The 25,202-nt window shown below is 29.2% G+C and overlaps 4 protein-coding genes across 18 annotated transcripts; 2 read left to right on the top strand and 2 right to left on the bottom strand.

The window, feature by feature from the left end:
- Positions 1-94: 94 nt before the first annotated feature.
- LOC122516054 (cGMP-dependent protein kinase, isozyme 1-like) lies at positions 95-1,368 on the bottom strand. Its single transcript, XM_043633583.1, has 6 exons — positions 1,363-1,368; positions 1,153-1,303; positions 841-1,032; positions 657-758; positions 438-559; positions 95-343 (listed from the first exon to the last, which is right to left on the bottom strand). The coding sequence occupies exons 1-6, from the start codon at positions 1,366-1,368 to the stop codon at positions 95-97; spliced, it is 822 nt and encodes a 273-aa protein (XP_043489518.1).
- On the bottom strand, positions 183-6,068 carry LOC122516580 (inactive protein tyrosine kinase pTKL-like). Of its 10 annotated transcripts, none has more exons than XR_006303606.1 (9): positions 5,737-5,912; positions 3,592-5,418; positions 3,354-3,476; positions 3,116-3,266; positions 2,122-2,202; positions 1,363-2,066; positions 657-758; positions 438-559; positions 183-343 (listed from the first exon to the last, which is right to left on the bottom strand). XR_006303606.1 is itself a non-coding variant. In XM_043634513.1 (6 exons), exons 2-6 carry the CDS (start codon positions 5,408-5,410, stop codon positions 1,838-1,840), a joined length of 2,403 nt encoding a protein of 800 aa, XP_043490448.1. In that variant the 5' UTR covers positions 5,411-5,418; positions 5,913-6,068; the 3' UTR covers positions 1,262-1,837. The 10 variants fall into 10 exon arrangements, 5 of the variants coding, with proteins under 5 accessions (XP_043490448.1, XP_043490447.1, XP_043490450.1 ...); XR_006303608.1 differs by having other exon boundaries at positions 657-710; XR_006303609.1 differs by lacking the exon at positions 657-758.
- A 58-nt stretch (positions 6,069-6,126) lies between these two features.
- On the top strand, positions 6,127-10,005 carry LOC122516579. The gene is made up of 4 exons (XM_043634511.1): positions 6,127-6,560; positions 6,804-7,673; positions 7,774-7,905; positions 8,002-10,005. Exons 1-4 carry the CDS (start codon positions 6,209-6,211, stop codon positions 9,303-9,305), a joined length of 2,658 nt encoding a protein of 885 aa, XP_043490446.1. The 5' UTR covers positions 6,127-6,208; the 3' UTR covers positions 9,306-10,005.
- Positions 10,006-13,692: 3,687 nt separating this feature from the next.
- On the top strand, positions 13,693-24,858 carry LOC122516577 (cryptochrome-1). 6 transcript variants are annotated; one of them, XM_043634508.1, is made up of 11 exons: positions 13,693-14,196; positions 17,975-18,894; positions 19,096-19,347; positions 19,679-19,863; positions 21,594-21,823; positions 22,377-22,544; positions 23,001-23,141; positions 23,549-23,700; positions 24,072-24,274; positions 24,492-24,518; positions 24,633-24,858. In XM_043634508.1, exons 2-11 carry the CDS (start codon positions 18,683-18,685, stop codon positions 24,764-24,766), a joined length of 1,704 nt encoding a protein of 567 aa, XP_043490443.1. In that variant the 5' UTR covers positions 13,693-14,196; positions 17,975-18,682; the 3' UTR covers positions 24,767-24,858. The 6 variants fall into 6 exon arrangements, with proteins under 6 accessions (XP_043490443.1, XP_043490442.1, XP_043490439.1 ...); XM_043634507.1 differs by having other exon boundaries at positions 13,693-14,212; XM_043634504.1 differs by lacking the exon at positions 13,693-14,196 and adding an exon at positions 14,274-14,484.
- The last annotated feature ends 344 nt before the right edge of the window (positions 24,859-25,202 follow it).

Raw genomic sequence — 25,202 nt, 5'->3', positions numbered from 1 at the left:
AAATTAATGAATTGTTTAATTAAATTATACATAAAAATGAAATAGCATGAAATTCGATATTTTAAATGATTTTTTCCTTTTCTTTTTTTTAAATTTATTTTTTTGTTTTTTCAGACCCTTGATGCAGCTTTTCCAATTCTTCAATCAACTTAATTCTCTTCATTGTATCTTTTTCAATTCTATTGAATAATTCAGATTCGCGAGGAACAACAAGTTTAAAATTTTGACGATCCAAACGTAGAAGTTCACACACTTCTACAGCTAAAACTGATTCATATCTTCGTTTTTGAGAATTAAGTAAAACTTCGGCACCAAAATGATCACCACTTTCAAGATGGCAAATCTGAATAAATGAATACAATCTATTTTATTAATACATATACAATAATATAATATTATACGATCTATTTGTAATTAAATCAATTGTTATTACTCACTTCTTTACCCCAAAAAGTAATTAGTGCAACTGTTCCACTAGCTATGAAGTACATGCAATCACCTTCTTTATGATATTTATAAATTACATCGGTTTCCATGTAAATAACTGGTTTTAAAACCACTGTAAAAAAATTAAAATATTACTTTAAACAAATAATTTTTACCCACAATTTTAATGAAATAAAATTTTCATTTTTGTTATTTAATCTAAATGTTACCAATTAAATTTCCAAGCACATTTGGTGGTAAATTTTGAAGTATTTTTGCAGTTTCTAAAAAACCATGATTACTATGTATCATAATTTCTTGAATAAGATGATCTAAAAAATATATATTGATGCAAATTTTCTTTAATAATTAAAATTTTAAAATCATATAGTTCTTGTATTTTTTTAAACTGACTAGATAGAGTATTTGATATAGCTTGCTCTTTAAAAAAATGCCCTTGAAATCTATATTCGTAATAAGCAAGAAGTTTATCTTGAAGATGTTTCGGAAGTTTTTTTTCTTCAACATAATTTTTTACACCGTGTATAATTTCATGATATTTTAGCTCTGATTCAGCCAACGATTCAAATAATTGCAAGATAAGCACTATTGTTTATAATACATTGAAATATTAATTTTAATTAAAAGTATATTACATTAAAAAAGAATTATTATACTTTCCAATCGTGCAAATTATGTAGCCTTTTCCAAAGGTAAGTAATATACAGTGAGTAATTTTATCTAAAGTTCCAAATGATTGGAATTCAACAAAATTAAATCCAATTAAATTACTTAAACCAATATGCAAAGATTCTAAATAAATAATCCAATCAGATTGTTTATATAATCCTGTGTGTATTAAATATGTTCCGGAGTTCTACAAATCATTAATATATTATAAATATAATAATTGTAATAATCGTTGAATCTTCATACCTCCATACTATCTCCGATTATATGCATTACAATATATGGAAATAGATAAGACAAACAGCTGCTCCAATGAAAAATTAATAAAGTCCGGATAATAAGCCAAGTAATTATTTTTTTGGCATGAGAACATCCAAAAGTCTGTTAAACGAATATATTATTCTTTTTAGCTTATTTAAATAATACATTAGAAAATATTGTTATCTTATAGAAACTTACAATATTAAGTTGTCTAAGATAATGATACAGTGTACCTAATCTTATAATCTTTAATATAGGCAAGATCTCGAGTAAAAGAAATATGGAATTTGAATTAGGTCCAGGTGGCAATATGCGTTGTTTATAAAACCAAGTATAAGGAATAGAGGAAACAAGGTCTATGAAAAAATATCTTTTTACATAATTCCTTGAAGATAAATAATATTATTAAATATATCTAATTTTCTGTTATCGAGATTTTCTTCAAAAAATCTTTATAAATTTACCGTGCTATTAAAACAGGATTTAGAAATATTTCATTACCGTCGGTTGATACATATCCAGTTATAAAATTAAGAATTATATCAATTATACAAATTACATATGCAGGATAAACAATTATCCACGACTCAGTATCTGTGTTTTTAGCTATTCTATGAAATGTCATGATGTATGGTACCATGATGAAAATATATAAATATGTAATTATCATCAATAGATCCCAGAAAAATCTGAAAGATTTTATGTTCTATAATGTAATTATTATACACATATTTTTCACGATACCTTAAAGTGCTGTATGGATGTATTATCCACCAAAGCAATGAACGACCATGTCTTCTTTTTTCAAAAGCTATAGCAGCACGACTACGCAGAGAAAAACTTGTAAGTGGATGTTTCGCCGAGACTAAGATTAATTTTGTATAACTACGTTTCCAACGAGTAAAAATATTTGCATTAGGTGGTAACTTTGGCAAATTGCTATCAGAGACTTTTGGCAATTCGCAAATATGTACGTTTAATTGTCTCTTAAACATTCCTAAATGTATAGATCCGCGCATTAGTCTTAATTTGTAAAATGTTTATATTACGCGAGTAAATTAAAACAATAGAACGTTCATTCTTACTTTTACAGTTCTCATTACAGTTACATATAGCAAGTGAGTATGTAGAAGGTACACAAATAGGTGTTATAATTAAATTAAAAAATAATCATATAAACTAACATATGTGAAGATTATTATATTTTTATATATATATATAAAGAACATGATACTTTAGAGTCTTTTGAAGATTCTAAAAGTAATACTATATTAATATTTTTTTTATAAACTATAATACATTAAAATAATATATATGTGTCAAATTTTGTTAATAAATTAAATATTTTGGTTTAGTATATATATATATATTTTTTTGAAATATTAGGTAAACAATGTAAAATAAAATAATCAACGAATGACTGTTTAAAAAGTTATAACAAAAAGTATAGTCCAAATTAACCATTGTTTTTCTCTTACTTAATAGTGGTTTATATTAAGTAATATTAAAAAATATCTATTAATATCACTTAGTTAGATAAGTTACGCATTTTCATTTGTAGTTCAAATCGCCTATTTGTTCTTACACCTTTCAATAACACTCTATTTTCTTCTCGTTTTTCTTGTCTACAAACATATGTGTATATATATATATATATATATATATTTATATATTTATATATTATTAATATTTATTGCATATAACAAAGATGACGATAATTTAAATATTTATTACTTACTGCCGATTTGGCGGTTGTTTTGTTAAAACAATGTTAGTGGCTTCAGGTTTCCTTATCTTAAAACCAAATCTATTGTAACCGTCATTTTTTGTTTTAGTTGGCGAACGTTTTACATTTTTTTGTGTATTTAATTTTGAAACATTGATTGATTCTGTGAATAATAAATGCATAATTAATTCACATAAACTTTAATATGTATTATATAATATTTTAAATAACTTTATTATATGATCATTACTTAATGCTTTATGTTGCTTTATCAGGCGAATTCTGTTATCTACAAGAGATTCCATTTTAGAGAACAGTTTTGTGTGTATTTCATGAAAATTTGGAATTTTTTTGGCACTATGTACTTTGATATCTGCAATTAAATATAATTTATATCATTACATATGGACATATACACACGCACATACACATATAAATATTCAAATATTTTGTATTTAAATTGAATTGTTTTTTAAATGATGTTTTACCTGTTTTCTCTTCACTTCCAATAAGTTTTGTTTTGTTTAATGTAGATGAGGGTGTCTTTTCTATTTTTCTAGTATTGTTAAAAAGAGATTTTTTAATTTCAGAATTCTGTGTATTCTTATTTGTTGAACTATTGGATACAGATCTTGACATACTTTTAACGATTGGAATTTTTCTAATGTCTCTATTATTAACAGATTCTGGTTTGAATAATGAAATAGAAGGATTAAGCTCAGCATTCTTATTATTTAATGTTGTTATTCGCGATTCTGAAGCAGCAAAATGAACTTTACATGTTCTTTTTGTATCTCTTTCATTATCGGAGTTCCTTTCTTCTGCTTTACGTTTTCTGCATTTTGCTTGTAAGTACGGAGTTTTTGGTTCACGAAGCTCATATGTCTCATTTGCTATATTTTTTTCCTTTTCATTAACATTAATAGTGTTATTTTGACTGCTATTATAAAATTCATTTGTTTTCTTAGTCAAATTGAGACCAATAGACCTTCTATGAATTCTTTTTTCAATTAGAGGACTACTTGATGCTTCTGGTGATAAATGAAGTAATATATTATCACTTACTGTTAGATGCGATTTACGCTTTATTTGTGGGCTTGATGTTAAATTTAAAGTATTTATATTATTTAATTCTTTTTTTTTTGTTGGAGATAATGAAAATGAAGTTTTTAAAGAATTTGAAATATTAAACAATTGTTTTTCTATTTGTTTGACGTTAAACGTGCTATTCATTGGGTGTTGATTATTTATGAACTTAGATGATCGAATGAAGTTTTCCAATAATGGGATTCTTTCAAGTATTATCACTGGCTTTTTTGATATTATTTCTTTATATAAAGCAGATAGATTATTTGAATTTGTCAAAGTTATATCTAAGTTATCTGCTTTTCTTGACATTGATTTGTTAACTACATAATTTTTCTTGGAACGATTAGAGATTTTTGTTGATATACCCTTTTTGGGGGATTTTTCTGTTTTTAATACCGTGAAGCTCGTATTCTTTTCACTAGATAATCCCATTTTTGATGATTTACTTTTGGACTTTTTTGGAGATCTTAATACAATTTTTGGAGATTTAGATAATCTTAATATATTTTCGGAAGATGAACGTATTCCCTTTTGATTTATCTTTAATTTGTTTAATTTTACTTTAATATTACTCATTGAATCATAAGTTAATGTACTTTCATTCATACTTTTTCTGCTTTTTAAAGATTTTTCAGAATTATTAAATATAGTAGGAGAATGAACAGAAAGCATTAATTTTCTAGGTGTTTTTGGTGTTCTAAGAGAGACTCTAGAATGCGTCTTAGGAGAATTTAAATGTAAAGGTGATTTTTTTGGCGTCTTCGTAGTCCTCTGAGGTGTTAAAGTTATTGAAATAGGACTACTTTTAGGAGTAACAATTTTATTTAGCGATAAGTCTTGCATGCTTTTCTGTTCATTATTCATACTCAAATTGAAAGATGAATCATTAAATAGTTCACATGTTATGTTCTCAATATCACTTACAGAATCATTATGTCCAATAGATTTATTTGCCTTTGGCTTAAGATTTTTAATCATCCTAAACCTGTTGGAAGTATAACTTTTCTTTGATTTTTCTGAGCTTGTGTTTTTTTCTGAAAATGGTTTATTTAAAGAATTTATCGTTCTAGATTGTTCACTGTTTTTGGGTGAAACATTGATTTTACTTTTTTTCTTATTTTCAATATCTTTCTCAAAATCTTGCAAAGAATTCGAATTTTTATTTCTCAAATTATGTGTTCTAGCTCTTTTTCTTGTGATAACACCGGGTGTATCCATTGTACGACCTGCAATTGAAAAAGATGTATGAAATATCAAGTAGTGTTATTATTATTAGAATTTATATATAACAATAAACGTATAATTACAAATAATATAATATTGTAAAAAGACTAAATTATTCAAAGAAATAAAAATACAATTCCAAAGATATATCTTAATATAAAAAGCAATTTTTTGATATACTGTTAATTATAAGTTCATCTTCCTCAAAATAACCGCCATTTTTGTATTACAGCTAAACCGACGCAAACAATATAGGACACATGTTATACGATTGTCTTTATGGTATTGAATTACTGTAAATATTAGCGTTTACATCTTACGTTTCCTTATTCTCGGTGACATAATGTTGCTAATAATAACTCTTGATAGATTCACTATTTAATCACAATTGGAATACGTAGTTAAATTCGTATCAATTGAATTGTATCGTATAATAGCTTCCATAGATTATAAACTGAATAGTATCAAAAAGTATAGAGATTCTGTGATATTTTACCTAAAGAAAAAATTACAGATGGCGTTAATATTTATATAAAGCATCATCTAAAAACCAAAAATAATATTAAAAACTAAGCCTTAATGATTTTATCCAATATCTTAGGAGAATAAAAGTTGGCTAATTGATGCTAAATAAATTGTCACAAGAATTAGCGTTAAATTTGAGTAGTTCATTTCTTACCAGTAAGATGGCACTTTCTCAATATACTAAGGCCACCTATGATTTTAGTACAATATAATTGAAACTCTAGCTTTCTTGGTTGAGTTTGACCCCCCCTGAAAGAATATGAAAAGATGGCGACATATTTAAAACGAACGTCAAAATTATTTGATATTTCATTGTTGCGATCTTCCGCAGATGTGAACATAAGAGATTTAATGTGTCCCGTGTGCCGCGGTTTATTAATTGAGCCAGTGACACTTCCTTGTACACATAACCTCTGTTTACGGTGCTTGAAAGGAACCTTTGAACATAACAGCCTGAGTTGTCCTCTTTGCAGAGTTCGTGTAGGTTCTTGGCTTCGTACAGCTACCAAGTCTGAAACATTGGTCAACAATGCACTTTGGGATCTCATCAGGACTAAATTTCCCAAAGAGGTTGAAAACAAATATAATGGGGATGACGGAGAAAGTGAATTAGACGTTGGTGGGTGACACAACGTAACAATAAACAAACATAACATAACCCCAATTTCATTAAAGTGCACACACACGCGCGCAAATACACACACACACACACACACACACACACACACTATTCCCATATGCGTATGTATTGTACTAATTATCAATAATGCTTAAACACATTAAAATCACTATATAGTACGTGTTTCTTATTTAGATTTAAAGAAATTTAGTTGAAAGAGAAATTAATTTATTTATTTCATAGGATTATCAGCAAGGAGTAAGATACTTAGTGCTGCTGGAGAAATTCGAAGAGAATATGAAGCACAACTTCAAATGGCTGAAGAAGAAATGCGACGTCGAAGAGAGAATGAAGACATTGCTAGCGAGGCATTGATAAGAAAAATTCAAGTTGAAGAACAGCAGCAACAATTTGCGCAAATAGCACAAGATCAATTACTAGCTCAGAATTTAGCAAAGAAGCAACTAGTAGATAAACAGAAAGAAGTGAAGTTATATCAAAATGAATGTGCAACTTCATCGGTGTCAAATTGTCCTCTTGATACATCCAAGTTTGATATTAAGTCAATGCCATTGCTTAATACAGAAATTTTTAAATTTGATGGACAAAGTTTGGAAACAAGAAAAATGAATATTCCAGAGTTAAAAAATGGTTCCGAGTTGAGACGGTCCAATGTTGCTTTAATATCTAAAATGCGTGCAGAAAGATATTCATCCAATATAAAACCAAATACATCACATGCATATAAAGACTCTACTGCTAAATTTTGTTGTCAAAAATCTATGCCCATTTACAACACTATTGCAAGAACTCTAAAACATCAAGTGGTAACTAAATTTACTCAGCCTGGAACTTCAAATTATTCTTTGGAGCCAGGGTGTTCTACTTCCAAAATTTATGGTATGCAGAGCAAAGAAGAATTACGTGTACCCAGTGACGTTTTAAATAGTAAAAAAAAAAGTTTAGGCGTAGAAGTTTGTGTCACTTCGGGAAATGGCGATGAAAGAATTGGCAGTGCAGAAAGTGCAGGTAGTCATGATAGTATCAATCAAGAAATTCATCACTTTAAACCTATTAAGGCAATGCCACGAACACCTTTCAAAATGTCCATAGGTATAATGCCTTTCATAGTATTTTATCTGTTTGTTATATAATATATATTATACAATTATGCAATTTTGTTAATATGTTGTTCTTATAATGAAATATATAGATGGAAAACAAATTGAACCAAAATTGGTTAGAGTGATACCTGTTTTAAAAAGAATATCTAATGCTTTACCAAAGGCTCCATCTCCAACTCATTTAAAGAGAATTATTGGATGTTCATGGAGTGCTTTTAAAGGTGTGTATTCAAAAAGAACATGATTAAAAAATAATAAAAATAATAATAAAATATTAATTATTTAATAATATTAATGTAATGTATAATATATTATAGGTAAAATCAGGCAAGATATGAAAATAAAAGAGATTGTGTGTAATTCTAAAGAGAAAATAAATGAAGTTGAACAACATCCATCAACTTCTCTTACCCATCAATTCAATGATAAATCATTTAAGTCTCAGATACATGATGCTATACGCAGACTTGAATTGGTTCCTGATCTATCATTTGATAGTAATAAGAATTATGCCAAGAATATAAGTAAAACAATTAATGGTACTAAATTAAGTAAAAAACAAATCTTAGATGAGCATGTAACTTCAGGGAAGGTCCAAAAGACATGGAAATCGCAAATAAAGAATGGCATGGTTGGAAAAAGTAAGAGACAGAAAAATATGTTCTTAAATAGAAAAGATATCGAGTTAACATTAGATAAAGAAGAGGTAAATGATAATGTAACGAGTTCTGATTCTTCATTGAATAATTCTAAGGAACGTTTAGAATGTAACGAACTGGAAGAAGGTAGTAGGGATAATCTAGCTGTAGAAAATATTGCGGAAAGAATTAAAAAGAGGAAAGTAAATGTTAAAAGAAAAAATTCACAGATTGAACAAGACAAAATATTGGAAGTAGATAGCGAAGATGAAAGGAAATCTACAACTAAAAGAAGTATAAGGAAAAGAGCTTTATCTAGAAAAAGTAATAATGAAACATCAACGAGTGAACAATCTGCAGTTACTGTACAAAAAAGGGTAAAGTTGAATTGTTCACACAAGCCTACATTAAGAAACAAAAGTGAAAATATAAAAGATGATGTAGACAGTCTCAATAAACATTGCAACACTACTACTCATGGATTAAGAAAGTCAAATCGAAATATCAAAACAGTAGTCAATAATTCTTTCCCAAAATATGATCAAGAGGTTTTAAGTAAAGAAAATCCTAATAACAATAAACATAGTTATGATCGATTAAACCCATGTCTTGCATCAGAAGAAACAATACCAGATAATAATGCCCATAATGCTAAAATAGTCAATGAGAATGTTTTATCAAACGAAGAAGTAATTAAAGAACAAGAAAGAATAGAAAGATTGGTTCTCCAAGAAAAAGCAGATTTTGAATTTGCTAAAAGATTGCAAACTAAGTTTAATGAAATGGAGCGAATAGCTGGACGTACACGGCGGTCTAGAAAAGCGATTGAAAGTGAAGATATTTCTTTAGATTTATACAAAATAGAGGTAGGAAGAACTGTGCATAAAGTAACCAGTACACATACTGCCAAACGATCAACTCTTAATCAAACTGTAAGCAGTGAAACTAAACAACGTGGTAGGCCTCGAAAGAGTGTTAAATAAATACTGAGAGAAAGTTGTTGCTGCATTTCAACTAAGAACCCTCCAAGACGGATGTTCCTATAAAATATAAAATACAATTTTAATTTCATTTTCTATATTATATATATATATATATATCTATATATATTTTAAGTATTTTGAAGAAAAATACTTGCACGATATAATATACGTACCTGGATATATTATGACAATTGTAAATGAAGGATCAGAGAACTTAAACGAAATTTTAAGAGAATAAATATAGTCATTGACACTCACATACATATATATATATATATATATATATATTTCATTGAAAATTGACAAACTTGAATTTTATCAAAAGTTTGTTTACATGATTTTTATGGATTAATAATTATTTCAAGATCTTATCACTTATAAGTAACTACGATAATATAAAATTATTCTCAAAAATCAAAATAAGAAATGGCAGTAGGTGTTTCAATGTGTAGAACTTAAAGCAATATGAAAGCGCTCCCATACAACAAAATAGAGATACTAAAATTCTTAACGGGAAAAGAAAATATATTTCTTCGTTAACTTTCATCATTTTTTCATGTATTCATCTTTGCAACGAGTATCGATTCTTTTTCGGCACTCCAAAAGTGCCAAATACGTAATGGATGTAAATACAGCTGATAGTGTTGACGATAAATCGTCTAAATAAAAAGAAAAAGACGATAGCGATCGTTCGAGAAAAGAAAAAAGAAGGAATCTTAAGAAAGTCACAAATATTTGCTAATTGCATATCTTTTGATAATATTTTCCTTTTTTTCCCCATGCGATATATAATATTTTTCTTAATTTTTCCTAAATAGTTAATGATTTATATAAATCTATTTCAATGACTTATAGAATATACATCAATCAGTATTTCAATATTATAACTGATTACCTGCCTTTATATTTTCTGAATAACGAATATATCGTAATATTTATTAACATCTTAAGGAAACTACATGCTTCCAGAAGTTAGAAATACAGCTCGTTTGACTGTTAAATACACCAACTACCTTTTTCAATGCAGCATCATTACAAACTCACATGCCATTGTACATACGAATTTTACTACGTACTATGTATATATTAATTGGCAGCATAATTTCAATACAATAAGAAAAAGAAAAAAATAAAAGAAAAGAAAGAAAACAGAAAAAATATAGGTATTAATGAAATAATATTAAATATGTGAAATATGTGTTTAGATCATATTTATGCTGCAAATGCCTACTGTCAGCTCTAACGGCCTTAATTATGATACTGCTATTATACTGTAAAAATAAATATATTAATATTAGTATTATATATGCGGGAAAAGAAAAACAAAGAAAAAGAATAAAGGAAAAGAAATCATAGTAAATATGAAAGTTACTAAAGAGACGAAATATTTTGCTCTATATGACAAATTCTAAATGTTTCTGAATGAAATTAACTAAACGGTTACATTAGAAAAGAACAAGTGACAGTTCCTTTGATAGGATTTCATTATTAGTGATCCTTATCTTTTTATAGGTCATTTATCATACAGATCATGTTATATTGTGCGTTAAGAATTGGCAATTAGCTTTCATTTGTTGTGATAGTTACAGTATTTTTCACCTAAATAATTTTGCTTTTATTATTTGATAAGATTAATACAATAATTCATGAAGTCTTCATTAATATTATCGATGAAAAAGAACAATATAATATTAGCGTCATAATATTTTATGATATTTTTCCAATAATTAGTACTCTTACATTAGGTTGTAAAACATATACACATATACATAAATAAGTTCAGTTGCAAGTATAATCATGTTCTAATTCTAAGCTAATATAATCGAATTTATTTATGTTACGACCTTGTATTTGAAAGGCAATATTTTTTTTTCTTCTATGTCAGAGCATTTTATAATTATTTTAATTTTATATAAAATACTAATGCTCACATAGTATTTTATATATATGTTAGATTTTTTGAATATACATAAATATATATGTATATTCAATGTATATAATATATGGACAATTATCAAATAATTCTATGACATAAAAATCATTTGTTTTTTTTTACGTTAATCATATAGCTTAAAAAAGAAAAATTTTATATTTTAAAACATTCTTTGTTTTTTCTTCGGTTTTCTAAAAGTGTTATATCGTTTTTTAAATCTTTTTCTTTTTTTCACAAATTTTGGTATTAAAAAAAAAAAAAAAAAAAAAAAAAAAAAAATAATAATAATAATAATAATAAATAAATAAATTATAACCGATCGATAGTAATCGTATAATATTCTGAAAATTTTATTAATATTAATATAATCTTTGGAAATGAAAAATAGTCATAGATCAAAGGCGGGGATTTGTTTTTAAATAAAAATGGTCATATTCATTTTCTAAAATACTGGAAAGGCTGCATTGATTTTTCGAACCACTACTTACGAAGTAAAACATACTGATTTACAATATTCTTGTAGTAATACATTATTCATCTGCATTTTATACCAACATAAAAAATGCCGCTAGTTTCCCATCTCTGTCATAGAGATTATACGGAAAGTTATGTATTTAATTACATTATTTGGATTTTTTAAAATTAATCTAGAAGAAGAAGCTAAAAATAAAAATTATGCGATAAACTATAGTCAGTAAATTTTGTTCCAAATACGTATATAAGACGCTAATGCTCAGAGATTATTATTATTAATAATATTATTTAAGTAATTAATTAAAGATCGTCGATATATATATGTAATTTTTTTCTTTTATCACATAAGTATGTATGCGACACATGATCATCATGTTCATTACATGTCACGTGTGTGTACAGAAGTGCGCGCGTATTTATGCGCCTGCATAAATATATATATGTATATACATCGTATTAGATCATTAAATATGAAACGTTCGATCACTCTGATTACTTTCAATTTGAAATCGGACATTTCGTACTTAATGATCTAAAATCTATATGTGTATATAAGTTAACGTGAAAAACTGAGATGGGAGAATGTTAAGATTCACATAGTTGCTTGGTGTATGTCGAAATATTAATGTTTAAGAATAAACCCAAATATTCGATCTTTCACCAACGTATTTGGAATGTGTTAACCATGTGAATCTTGACATTCTGCAATTTCGATCTTTCACGATAACATATACATATATATGTGAATACAATCTAATCATAAATCGAAACGAATAGTGTACAATAAAATTTTTGTGAGGTTGTTAAATAACACTAGAAGAGATATTAAAACGATATATATGTATAAATATAGGTAGGATTTGTTGATAATCGTACTATAATAATTATAATAAAATAACAAAATCTATATATAATAAAATATGCATGGAATTAAAAGAAACTATAAGATACACGAATGTATAGAAAAAGATATTTAGTTATAGAAAAAACGCTAAAAGATATTGTCAAGTATAATAAACCGTGTTAATAAAAAACACTATTATAATTCATAATAACAAGAAATAATCATAATTTTAACGGAAGATTGCGTAATTGTATAAAAAATAAAAAATAACACATGCATATTAGAGATTTTTAGAAAGTCAATTTTATATGCCGATAATATAACGCGAGTGACAGAACATGTAAATGGAAAAATGAAAAGAAAAAAAAAAGGAATAACAGAATAAGAATAATAAGAAAAAGATAAGGAAACATAGGGAAGATCGGAAGCATAGGGTTATCATCCTGTTTTTCTTGGTGCATTTTATATATGGAAACAAATAATAAATAGTTGTAATTATACCTCGAAGATAGTGATTATTTCCGTACTACTACTAATACTATTACTACTACTACTATTCTACTACTATTACTGCTACTACTGCTATTACTACTAAATGCATACGTAATTTACAAGTGAGCTTTTATATATATATATATCAAAATTTTTATATTACCAAAAACAAGTGAAATATTTTGTAGATAATATTTGTATATTACGCTTTCTATTTCGTGCTTTTCGTATACACAAATAGAACTATTTTTCGGTTAAAATAAATCCGGTAAAAAGTATAATAATAGCATTTTATATTAAACGTATCAACAACGTTTCCGCGTAACGCTCATTTTAATTGTTTTATTTTGGACTACGTGTATATATATTTAATTAATCCGTTCTGTTATGTATAAAATAATTATATTAAAGTAACATTGTCTTTGGTAGCAATCAATATTACATAATGATTGGATAAATACTAAATTTGATCGGTAAAACAGAGTCGAGTGCTTATAGCTAGCATTAAAAAAAAACATTTATTTTGAATTATTTTTATGTAGATGAATAAGAAATTTTCGAGAAATTATTTTCAATTTATTTATTTATTTTCTTTTATAATTAATTATGTGTTTTTAAATAGTCGTGAAAGGAAGCCTACTAAAACGCAATGAAGTATTTCTATCGAGCGTGTACATTCGTGACTAGTTACGTTCCTTTCACGTAAATTTCTTTATATTTTTTTTTTATATTTAGAAAAAATACATTCAATACGATTTAATCAATTGTAAACCATTAATTTTATCAATTAGCAATCCGCAAAAAAAAAGAAAGAAATTTTTTATAAAATCTATCAAACGTATTAGAAGAATTCTACATACGCATGATGAAGCGTGTCATAACGTTGATCGTAATCGATGACATAACTCGTGCCGCCGTTTTCGTAATCGAGGTGCAATTAACTGGAGAAGGTTTTCTCAAAAAAGAAAAAGAAAGAAAATGTAACGAAAAGAAAAATTAATGATTAATTATCAAGAGATCGTAATAAGATTTGAAAAAAACAAAAGTGGATAAAAGACAAAAATAGGAAAGTGCGTGTACGACCTCGTTTTGTAATAGTATAATCATTGGAATTTACGAAAAGAACCAAAAGTGAAAAGGAGGAAGAGGTGAGAAGAGAGAGAGGTGAGGAGAATGTTGCATGATCGGTGCAACGAAATGATAAAGAGAGAGGCGAATACGAAAGAATGATCGTGGTAGCGACCATGGTGGCTGCAATGTGACCGGTGTACCACGTGACCGTTTGGACCAATCGGCTCTTAGCAAGAACTGGCGGTCACGTTGCGTTCGGCGTGGCAAAAGCTTTCCCCTTTCCCTCTGCACGCTGTTTCCCTTATCCTGCTTGCAAGCAGTAAGTGCTAGGCAAAGCATAAGCATCATTCTCCACGAATACCATGGTACACTTTTACTCTTTTTTCCTACATTTTTCTGTTTTCTTTTATCTCTCACTTTTACGATCATGTTCGATATAATTCTCGAACGTGACAAAAGAAATCATACGAAAAGTTTTGAGAAAATAATTTCTAAGTGTCCGTGCATTCACATTTAAACTTCGTTATTTATATTTATAGTGTCTCATTTGTTGTACAGTGCTAATGCCAATTATTGCGAAGAAATTGTTACTTTATCGGAAATCGTACTGGAAACGATAACAGGAATACGATTTTTCATTCCTGACGACGTAAGATTTGTGTGTTTCTCTCTGTCGTATGATAGGTGAATGACATAAAGAAAAGATCGTTAGAATTTCGCGCCTCTTTCGGTAAGTTTATTTTTTCTTGTTTTATTATTTCCTTTTGTACTTTATTTTTATTCAATCCTATCGCGTTACCGAGCTTGAAAAATTAATTATTATTTTGAAATGTCTATACAAAATAGATTTACGATATATGCATACTTACTATGTGACATATATACATACATGTATACATGTATAACATGGATATTGCATTCTGTTTTGCGAGAGAAATGCGCGCGATGATTCGACGTATGAAGCGCGCAGTTTTACTCGGTCGGCAATGAAGTTTATTCTCGATGAATTCTTTGTCGATGATTACAGAATATGTTATCTTATTGACTTTTTTTCACAAAATCGCAAAGAGAATAAACGCAATGTTTTTTGTCTCTTTTATTAAATTAATAAAGAAAAAAATTAATAATTTTCTTTTATTAAATATACTTGACATCCTTGATTGAACAATCTTTATTTGAAGTATTACGATCTGTCATATGATTCAAAATTAGTATATGTAATTTAAATTTAAATATTTTTTTTTCTTTGTCCTACGTCTAACTGATATTCTCGTCAATTCTATTATTATCCCTTTGCTCTGCATTAATTTGTATAAAGCACGTAAACATGATATCATAAATGTGCTTACTCTGTTAATTTCGAAACGTGATATAAGATATTTGAATCAAATATTTCCAACACATTTATTTTTTTTATTTATCGTTCAAAGACATCGTTAATTATTTAAATAAATAAATAAATTTTTGCGAATATTCATTTGGTAATTAGTCTGTTTTATCAGCCGAAAATCAGTGATCCATTGAGTATCGACCTAGGTTGCATAATAACTGATTAAAAAAAAAACAATTATGTCATCGGGTCAGTGTGTTATTCTTAAGCGAAATGAAACGACGTAATGCCGTTCGTTTTCCGCGTTACCAGTAATTAAAAGTTAAAACTTTTAACCACATGGCGTCGATTTAACTCGCAAAAGTCGAAACTGTTTTTTTTATTTACTTTCCTTTTTTCATTAAATTAAGGTAAAGAGAAGGTTAGGAAAAAGAAAATCATTTCGATATTTCAAATATTATTATCATGATCGATCACACAAAAGAATATTTATTATTATTTTGAAGAGAAAAATTATATTACACTTTTACCGATGGAGAAAAAAGTTCAATTTTTTTAACTAATTTTTTTAATATTTTTTTTTTTTAATTTAGTTAATTTAGGCAGAAGCTAAAGTTGCTTTCCAAAATTGATGAAAGATCTCTAAACGTGAATTAGGATGAATTTAATTAGGATCGATAAATAAAAAAAATATTGTTTCTGCCTATGCAAATAATTTTCATATGAAAATAAGATAAAAACAAAGAAAATGAAACGATAAAGAAGATGATAGTTGAAAGGGTGTCACGTATAACGTTTAACACGTTTACTACCGCGCGCTTTTCACATGATTTGTCTGCCATACCTACACGAATTTTCTATTATGGGATGCATATTTTGTTGAAATTTTTTTTACAACTGATAAACGGCGTGGTAAAATTGTGTTTTGTCTATTTTTTATAGTGAGTTCACCGGTGACCGTCGGGGCGCTGTAGGCCATTTTATGATTATTTGCTCTTAAATACGGAAAAAAATGAGGAATTTATAGCAACGAATAATTTTTGACCGTGACAATTGATTTTATTTGCAGAAGACCTATACAAAGACCAATGATATCGAGTTCTACAAAAATATATTATATTTACTCAGTTTATAATAGTCCCAAACCCCTTCGAAGAACCTCCAACGGATTGTTTAATATTTTACAAAAATTTTTTTATTTTATATTTTCTTTGAAATTTTATTTCTGTTTGCAAGAATCTGAAAATGGATAGTTTTCAACAAGTACTTACGTTGTAAATTCAATTATGTTATAGAAACAAGTAACTCGGAAAAATATTTCCATTCCCGATTTTAGGATGAAGTTAGCAAAGTATTTAGTACAATGTTCTGATGTTGAAGATTGCATTTATCAAGCAATTACGTACAAAAAAGACGTAATCACGAATTAAAAAAAGAATCGGGAAGTGCTGACTGTTTCTGTCCACATTTTCTTTGTCTACCGTGTCTAATCGTAACTCATTGAAGTATACCCAAATAAAATGTATATTTTCTTTGTAAAAAAAAAATTATTTTTGCATGCTTTTTATGTCATAAATTTCTTCAAACCTTTATAAAAACAATGGCTTTATTTAAAAATTTATCAGAATCGATATTTATTTTAATTATGTATTTTTACTAACGGTCGTGTTGAGGTCACCGATGACCTACACGGCAGTCAAGTTTTACAAAGGCTTGACACTAGAAATAATATTTGTTCAATCACGTAACGTCGTCTATATTCGGGTTGAATGAAAGGTAGAATCGATCATTACGCAGTTCGTGTCTAATCTATGTGTTGATAAAGGTGAATAAAATAGAAAGACATGGAACAATCTTCTTCCCGAGCGTTAACCTTATTTTTATTTTATCATTTCTTTTTTCCTCTACCAAGAAAATGTAGTTTTTCGATCGAGGAGATCGTGATTCTTCGGTAAATATTTTCGTTCGCGATTTGTAGTTAAAGGAAAACACGAGGAGATGATAAAAATAAATTCTATGTTTTTCAGTTTCTTTATTTTCTTTTATTTTCTTTTCCTTTATTTAAAAAATTTTTTTTACAGGATTGTGTATTTTAATCGAGAACTGCAATTTCGTTTTTCCCCGGCCAGTCTCTTTTCTCTCTAATCCTGTAATTTCTACAGCTTATTTTAATCAGCCATTTTAATCAGCTTCCAAAATCTTTATTTTTCTTTTCTTTCTTTTTAGAATTCAGCTTAAATATATTTGAACATTGTTCCCTGTACAAAATATTACTCGTACGAGTTTATTCGCGCGGATACATATACATGTCTTACAAAATGAAAAAGAAAGAAATAAAAAGGAAAATAGAGAGAAACACATAATAAGATGAATTTTAATTGGAAACGATAATGAAAGAGACTTTCGTTTTGCAATTTCTTCATTTCTTTTTTTCGCTTTCTATCTCTTTCTCTCTCTCTCTTTTTCTATTTCTTTTTTTTTTCTAACGAGGACACTGCTAATTCTTTTCTCTTCTTTCCTTTCAGAAAGTGATAGCTCATAAAGAGGAAATGCGAGAAGAATCCTAAATCGGAGAAAGAGAAGAAGAATAAGTTACGTTAGCATAAAATAATTGCGTAATGCCGCCGGATGATTAACAAGGAGCCTTTTGTTTTACCATTTTCTTTTTATCTTTAAATAAGAAAAACGATGAATTAAGAGACTTAGCAAGTTGTATCGTTCGATATTTGTCAAAAAAAAAAAGGGAAGGAGACTGAGAGAGGAGAGAACGATTCGAAAGAGACTTCTTGAAAGTGCTTCGCAAAAATCAGGACGACGGGAGGATTCATCGATTTTCTACAAAATGGTTGCGATTTGAGGCCAAGAGTAGAGAGATCGAGGAAAAGAAAGGAAGAAAAAAAGAGAAGGAAAAAAAAATTTACTAGTAGAAAGGAAAGGGACTAGAAGTTGAATGAAGAATCGTGAAAATCTAGTACAATACATCATCGTTACGTTGTAAGAGAGAAAAAGAGAGGGAGATAGAGAAAAGATAGAGAGATTTGGTCGATAGATCGATTTATAGCTCTGTTAGAATGAGTCGATTTCAAGAGTAAAGAGTGGAGAACGTTGGTTCCTAAAGACTTGTGGTGTGATAGTAGTAGTGGTGGTGGTGGTGGTAATAGTGGGTTGTGATTTGTTAGAAAAGAACTTTTGTGAAAAAGTAGTCTAAGACGAGTAAGATAATAAGAAGTAAAATGACGGGTAGTAGACAGAGCGAATTTGACAACGGAGTGGCCGTGCAAGGAGATGGTAGAAAACACACGGTTCATTGGTTTAGAAGAGGACTGAGATTGCATGACAATCCGTCCCTCAGAGAAGGACTAGCCGGTGCTTCCACTTTCCGATGTGTCTTTATATTGGACCCCTGGTTTGCCGGAAGCACTAACGTTGGTATTAATAAATGGAGGTAAGTTTATTGTATATAAAATAAAAACGTTATTATTCTTTTCTTTTACGTTGATATTTCTGTTAAGATTTAGATATATATATAATGATTATATAATGAAATTATTTACGATATTAAATTGAGTCTGATTTTAACAGAAATTCCTATTAAACTTATGACTTCTTCTCTCTCTCTTTTTCTTATTTTTTACGTTTTTATCAGATTTCTCTTGCAATGTCTCGAGGATCTCGACTGTTCCCTAAGGAAATTGAATTCCCGTTTGTTCGTAATACGAGGACAACCAGCGGATACCTTACCAAAGCTTTTTAAAGAATGGGGCACGACGAATTTAACCTTCGAGGAGGATCCAGAACCATTTGGACGCGTACGAGATCACAAAATTTCTACACTTTGTAAGGAGCTTGGTATCTCGGTGGTCCAGAGGGTCTCACACACTCTTTACAAATTGGACGAGTGAGTCCAGAACACCTCCTTGACCAAAACATTTGATATAAAGCTTAACTCCCCTAAGGAGGATTTTATTGTAAAGAAATGTATGATGATCGATTTAAATCTAAATGGAGATATAGATTTACCAGTACTTATTGTTATCATTCTGTCCTATCGGAAAAGTCCTTTCTGAGACATTTTTTTGAACGATACAATTCATTCTGGTTTACACTGCCTACATTTACAGAGTCTCCTACTTTTTTCTTTTTTTTCTTTTTTGAACATTGTGAAAGTATAGGAAATATAGGTAGTCCTAATTGAGGATAATTCCTTAAATGATTTTCACATTTTACAGGATTATAGAAAGAAATGGAGGCAAACCACCTCTGACTTACCATCAATTTCAAAATGTCGTAGCTAGTATGGATACTCCAGAGAAGCCAGTATCTACAGTCACTTCAGCTTGCATTGGCGATGCCTATACCCCATTAAAGGATGATCACGATGATCATTTTGGTGTACCAACGTTAGAGGAACTCGGTACGATCAAATGGCGACAAATTTCATTAATATTTGAAACAATTTGAAAAGATAATACGATTTCGGGGAAAAATAATGTTTGATTGATTAGGATGAGGGAATAATGATTGAAATAATTTCCAACATTTGTAATCGAATCTACGAATAATATCGAGCTCTATTCGATATTTATGTAGTAGTATTATATGTAGGAACACAAACACATACACATTCATACACATACGCACGTACATATATAGGAACGAGACGAACATGAGTACAATTGGCCACGTGCATGGAACCGTAAAATATAGGCTGCACTCTCATTCGTTTTCTTTTCTCTCTTTCTCTCTCTCTCTCTCTCTTTCTCTCTTTCTCTCCCTCTCTCATTCTTTCTCTTTCAACCCCTTCCTTTTTTATCTCTATTTTTCACAAAGGCCGTGTCACAAAACAAACAAGAAAATATTCAACACGTGCCAACTTTTCGCCCTTAATACGACCTACTTTATATGTTCTCGCGCGTTTTTTTTCTTTTACGCGCCTTTAAAACAGTTCTCTTTTAACTTATTGGGTCTGGCCCCGAGTTTCCTCATCTATACTTTAAACGTAAACATGCATACGAAACTCTACACAGGAGCTTTTCTCTCTCTCCTTCTTTCTTTCTTTTTTTTTGTCCTAACAATAGCTTTATCATTCGAACTAATCTTCGTATTTAGATATGTACATACATGTTTTTATCTCTCTCTTTCTCTTTCTCTCTCATCTCCTTCTTCCTTTCTTTCTTTCGTTTATTCGAGATGTATGTAGTGAAAAAGTAAGAAATCATTGCTTACGATCACGTTACAATCTAACATCGAATACTTCTTCGCATTCCTAATAAGATTTCCTATTTATGGCCGACCTTAATCCGTAATCTCCGTGGGATATAACATACATATACGTGACGTCAGCCTTTGACAGAAAAGCGATATTACGGAGAAAGTCTTAACGTATACATAGATATTTCTACTGTATATATATATATATATATATATATATATATATATACACATAGATCTACAGGGACATACATCCATTCATACATATACATGGATACGTATCGAAACATGGGGACATAGTAGAATGCGAAGCTTTTCGTGCAAATTCAAGCACTGAGAAATTTCCTTTTAAATATTCCCATTGTCTCCAAAGCATATATAATATCTGTCTATATATATATATGTATGTATATACGAATAATATAAGACAATAGAGGCCATGATCTTAATGTTATCGTTCATACAAATTGCAGCAATGCTTTTAATCTCTTTCCCATTTCCATCTTGTTTACGACTACTTTAACATATTACTCAGTAATTCCTATAATCGGTAATAAACTTTTTCTAAACAATAAATATGTATATATATATGTTTAATAAATACACGTTTAGAAGAAAATGAAATTAAGTTGAAATTCAAAAAAATATCCTAATACCAATAAACAATTTAACAAGGAAGAAATAGACAAATCTTATCCTTTCTTTTTCTTGTATTCATTATTTTCTATGCAAAGTTTCGAGTATGAAATGATTGAAAATTGAAAGGGAAGTCGTTTGGGAAGCAAACGAAACGACTTCTTTCTTCGAGACATACCGATAGGACTTTTGAAAGTAAGTGAAGGAGAGATAGAGATTGTATGTGAAAGAGAGAGCAAGTGAGAGAAAGAGAGAGAGAAATAAAGATAAAAAGAGACCTAGTTTGTTTCTTAACAGGCTTCGACACAGAAGGGCTTCTACCGCCTGCATGGGTCGGTGGTGAGAGTGAGGCCTTGGCACGATTGGAACGTCATCTCGAGAGGAAAGCCTGGGTGGCGAGTTTCGGCAGGCCGAAGATGACGCCGCAATCACTACTGCCGAGTCAGACAGGCCTATCTCCTTATTTACGCTTTGGCTGTCTCAGCACCAGACTTTTCTACTATCAGCTTACCGATTTGTACAAAAAGGTATATACACACAAGACGGTGTTATATATACGTGTAACATATGTTTTCTATTTGTATACAGTTGGTCTAAACGGAAAAAAATTTGTCTGAACGGAAAGATATTTTAAAATTATTAAACTTTTGAATTGATTGATATTTTATTACTAAGGAACGTTTTATCGTTAGGGAAATATAATTTGATATAAATGATAAGAAAATTGATCTTACTAGAATATTTGTACACCTAGACGAGATATAATAAAAATACAATTAATGTTTTTCTAAGTAGTATTAGATTGATTATCCTTTACATTTTCCATAACGCTTTCAGCCATACACAAAGAAGAATTTTCTTATCATTTATGTTAAATTATATTTCTCTCATAATACAATGCTCTTTTGCAATAAAATTTATATTAATTTGAAAACTTCATAATCCTAAAACATGTTTCTTGTTAAATCAATTTGATTCCCATTGTTTATAAGAATTTTATTCGAGAAAATAGTTGATTAGAAAATAATTTATTATCAGACAATTTTCATTATTTTGATTGATTATTTTTAATGATCGTAGATCAAGAAAGCAGTACCACCTCTCTCCTTGCACGGTCAACTTTTATGGCGCGAATTTTTTTATTGCGCCGCCACAAAGAATTCTAATTTTGATCGGATGCAAGGTAATCCGATTTGTGTCCAGATACCGTGGGATAAGAATGTCGAAGCTTTGGCAAAGTGGGCGAATGTGAGTACACTTTGTTTATTTTATTTATTATATTTGTGCCCATAATTATGAAAGTGGTCTAATGTAAGTCAAAATTAAAAAAAAATAAGATTATCAGTTATTTCACACCACATTATTTTAAACTAAATTAATTCAATGTAATTTTCACGATATTGTCAAAAACGAACCGTTAGATAGTGTTTGTTATTTCAATATTATATAGAATTTATTTAGTGTTTAAATATAATCCTTTAAATATATCTCGAAACAAGAGATATATGACTTAGACTACTTTCATAGTTATGGGCACATTTAAAGATTTGTTTTATCTTCATTGATAAGGAAGTAATTCTTAATATTGATCGGATAATCGGTAATGTAACATTTGTCATTTATCATGTACATAATTTCCTTTTTTTCTTTCTTACTCGTTGACATAATTTTATTTCTTTTTTTTTTAAATATTTATTCAATTAGGGTCAAACGGGTTTTCCATGGATCGATGCGATTATGACTCAGCTAAGAGAAGAAGGTTGGATACATCACTTGGCGAGACACGCGGTTGCTTGCTTTTTGACCAGAGGTGACCTTTGGATATCTTGGGAAGAGGGAATGAAGGTAAAATGTCGCTGCATTGGCATTTTCCATTATTGAGCTCTCGTAATAAAATATGCGCTAACATTAAAACGTTTTGCTGATAACATCTTTCTCCCATTGTATACAATGCGTGTCTAAAAGCTCGTTAACATTTCACGTAGATGAACATTTAAATCTTGATAGTAACGAGAATATAAATTTTCTCTTTGATGTGTTTTGTATAAATCAAGGAACAAGAGGTTTCGCGAAGAAAATAAATGTTTATTTATTTATTTATTTAATTATTTTTTTGTTTGTTTGTTTATTTTTTTTCTCCCACTTCTTTCAATTCATACACAACGTGTTCGAAAAAATGAAGAACTTTCGTAAAGATTTCTTGTGTTTATTTTTTTTCGAGGGAAGGTATACGTAAGTTTTTTCTTTCGAAGGTCTTCGATGAACTTCTATTAGATGCCGATTGGTCGGTGAATGCCGGTATGTGGATGTGGTTGTCGTGCAGCTCCTTTTTCCAGCAGTTCTTTCATTGCTACTGCCCGATACGATTCGGTAGAAAAGCCGACCCAAACGGTGATTACATTCGGTAAGCAATCATTTCGTTGAGAACAACAACAAAAACTATAGACAAAGATTAAATCGGTGATAAATTTGACATCTTTCTCTACGATTTAAGTTATATATAAAAAAAAGAAGACAAAAAACAATATTTCGGTTTCCAATTTTTACCTGGGATATCTGTAAACCAAAAAATTACTAATAATCGTATATTGTTGATACTTAACAGTCATCGTAGATTGAAAACAAAAATTGAAAATTCGAAATGTAGATTTTAAAGTCGTCATCTTACTACGTAATAATTTATCTCCCTTATTTTATTTCTTATAATCTTTTTTTACTATATTACCTCTCTGTTACACGAAACTTCGGGCCACTTCGATCAACGATATATCTCAGACGTTACCTGCCAATATTGAAAAATTTTCCTACAAGATATATCCACGAACCTTGGAACGCGCCAATTAGTGTACAACGAGCAGCAAAATGCATAATTGGCAAGGATTACTCCCTACCTATGGTGAATCATAGCAAGAGTTCGCGAATCAACTTCGAACGAATGAAGCAGGTTTATCAGCAGCTTAACAAATATCGTGAGAACGGTGAGTGTGATAAAGGTTGATGATCTCTCCTTTAATTCTCCTCTATGGTAGCAGAAATCAATTTGCGAGCTCTTCTTCTTCTTTCTTCTTTACCGACTGAGAAGAGTGAAAGAAGAAAATAGAAAGCAATTGAAAAAAAATAACAAGGAAACAAGAGAGAGAAAAAGAAAAGAACTAATTTCGTTTTGTTTTTCTTTCTTTCCTTTCGTTTGCACAGGAACTTCATTCAAAAGTGAATCAGTTGGTGAGTCATAATATTCTTTCAATTTCTTCTTAATCATTTACGTTTATTCGTAAAAACAGAAAGATATTCTTATTCGTAATTTGTCAATTTGATTCATGTTAATTCGTTTTAAAGGTTTACTTAACGCATTATTGCCGTCTAATATGAAAGTCAAGGAAGAGCAAGACAAAACAAATCGTCCATTGCCAAATCTTAACGAGGAGGACCGAAAAATGGACGCTAATGATGCTAATATCGCACAACAATAACGATCGTAGTACCGATCGAAATGATATTTCTTTCAAGAAGATATCGTTAACTTTTTTTATTGTTATTTTATTAAATTATCATCGTCAACCAACGCGAAAAATTAATTATTTTTCATTTTCCAATGTTGACGTCATCTTTCCTCTCTCTCTCTCTTTCTCTCTCTCTCTCTCTCTTTCTCTCTTTCTTTCTCTTTCTTTCTTTCTTATCTTTCCTTTTATTTTCTTTCGCGTCTTAGACATACCTTCGTCATTAAAATCGTCCTTCGACGAAGGAAGAGACATTTTTCATCAATCGAGTCGTTAATTTAATTATTATTACAAGGATCGTCGTTTCTAATACACGTTAATATTAATTTCACCTTGAGAGACAGAGAGAGAAGAAGTCATGAAATAAGGTACAAAATAGAATAGAAATTAATCACATTCAGAGATAAGA

This window comes from Polistes fuscatus, unplaced genomic scaffold, assembly GCF_010416935.1.
Source record: "Polistes fuscatus isolate 324 unplaced genomic scaffold, CU_Pfus_HIC Scaffold2, whole genome shotgun sequence".
Lineage (NCBI taxonomy): Eukaryota > Metazoa > Arthropoda > Insecta > Hymenoptera > Vespidae > Polistes > Polistes fuscatus.
The sequence above is the reverse complement of the archived record's forward strand: the minus strand, read 5'-3'. Positions and strand labels throughout refer to the sequence as shown.

What these genes read in the sequence shown, in the direction of transcription:
- LOC122516054 (XM_043633583.1), bottom strand. An exon ending in TATATCAAATACTCTATCTA is followed by an intron (nt 759 to 840) that starts GTCAGTTTAAAA and finishes TATATTTTTTAG; the next exon opens with ATCATCTTATTCAAGAAATT. An exon ending in TGTGCTTGGAAATTTAATTG is followed by an intron (nt 560 to 656) that starts GTAACATTTAGA and finishes ATTTTTTTACAG; the next exon opens with TGGTTTTAAAACCAGTTATT.
- LOC122516580 (XM_043634512.1), bottom strand. Translation starts at nt 5,758, where the DNA reads ATGTCACCGAGAATAAGGAAAC. An exon ending in TGGAAGTGAAGAGAAAACAG is followed by an intron (nt 3,477 to 3,591) that starts GTAAAACATCAT and finishes ATTTAATTGCAG; the next exon opens with ATATCAAAGTACATAGTGCC. An exon ending in CATCCATACAGCACTTTAAG is followed by an intron (nt 2,067 to 2,121) that starts GTATCGTGAAAA and finishes AAAATCTTTCAG; the next exon opens with ATTTTTCTGGGATCTATTGA.
- LOC122516579 (XM_043634511.1), top strand. Translation starts at nt 6,209, where the DNA reads ATGGCGACATATTTAAAACGAACGTCAAAATTATTTGATATTTCATTG. An exon ending in AGAAAGTGAATTAGACGTTG is followed by an intron (nt 6,561 to 6,803) that starts GTGGGTGACACA and finishes TTTATTTCATAG; the next exon opens with GATTATCAGCAAGGAGTAAG. An exon ending in ACCTTTCAAAATGTCCATAG is followed by an intron (nt 7,674 to 7,773) that starts GTATAATGCCTT and finishes TGAAATATATAG; the next exon opens with ATGGAAAACAAATTGAACCA.
- LOC122516577 (XM_043634508.1), top strand. Translation starts at nt 18,683, where the DNA reads ATGACGGGTAGTAGACAGAGCGAATTTGACAACGGAGTGGCCGTGCAA. An exon ending in ACTCTTTACAAATTGGACGA is followed by an intron (nt 19,348 to 19,678) that starts GTGAGTCCAGAA and finishes CACATTTTACAG; the next exon opens with GATTATAGAAAGAAATGGAG. An exon ending in CCAAACGGTGATTACATTCG is followed by an intron (nt 23,701 to 24,071) that starts GTAAGCAATCAT and finishes GATATATCTCAG; the next exon opens with ACGTTACCTGCCAATATTGA.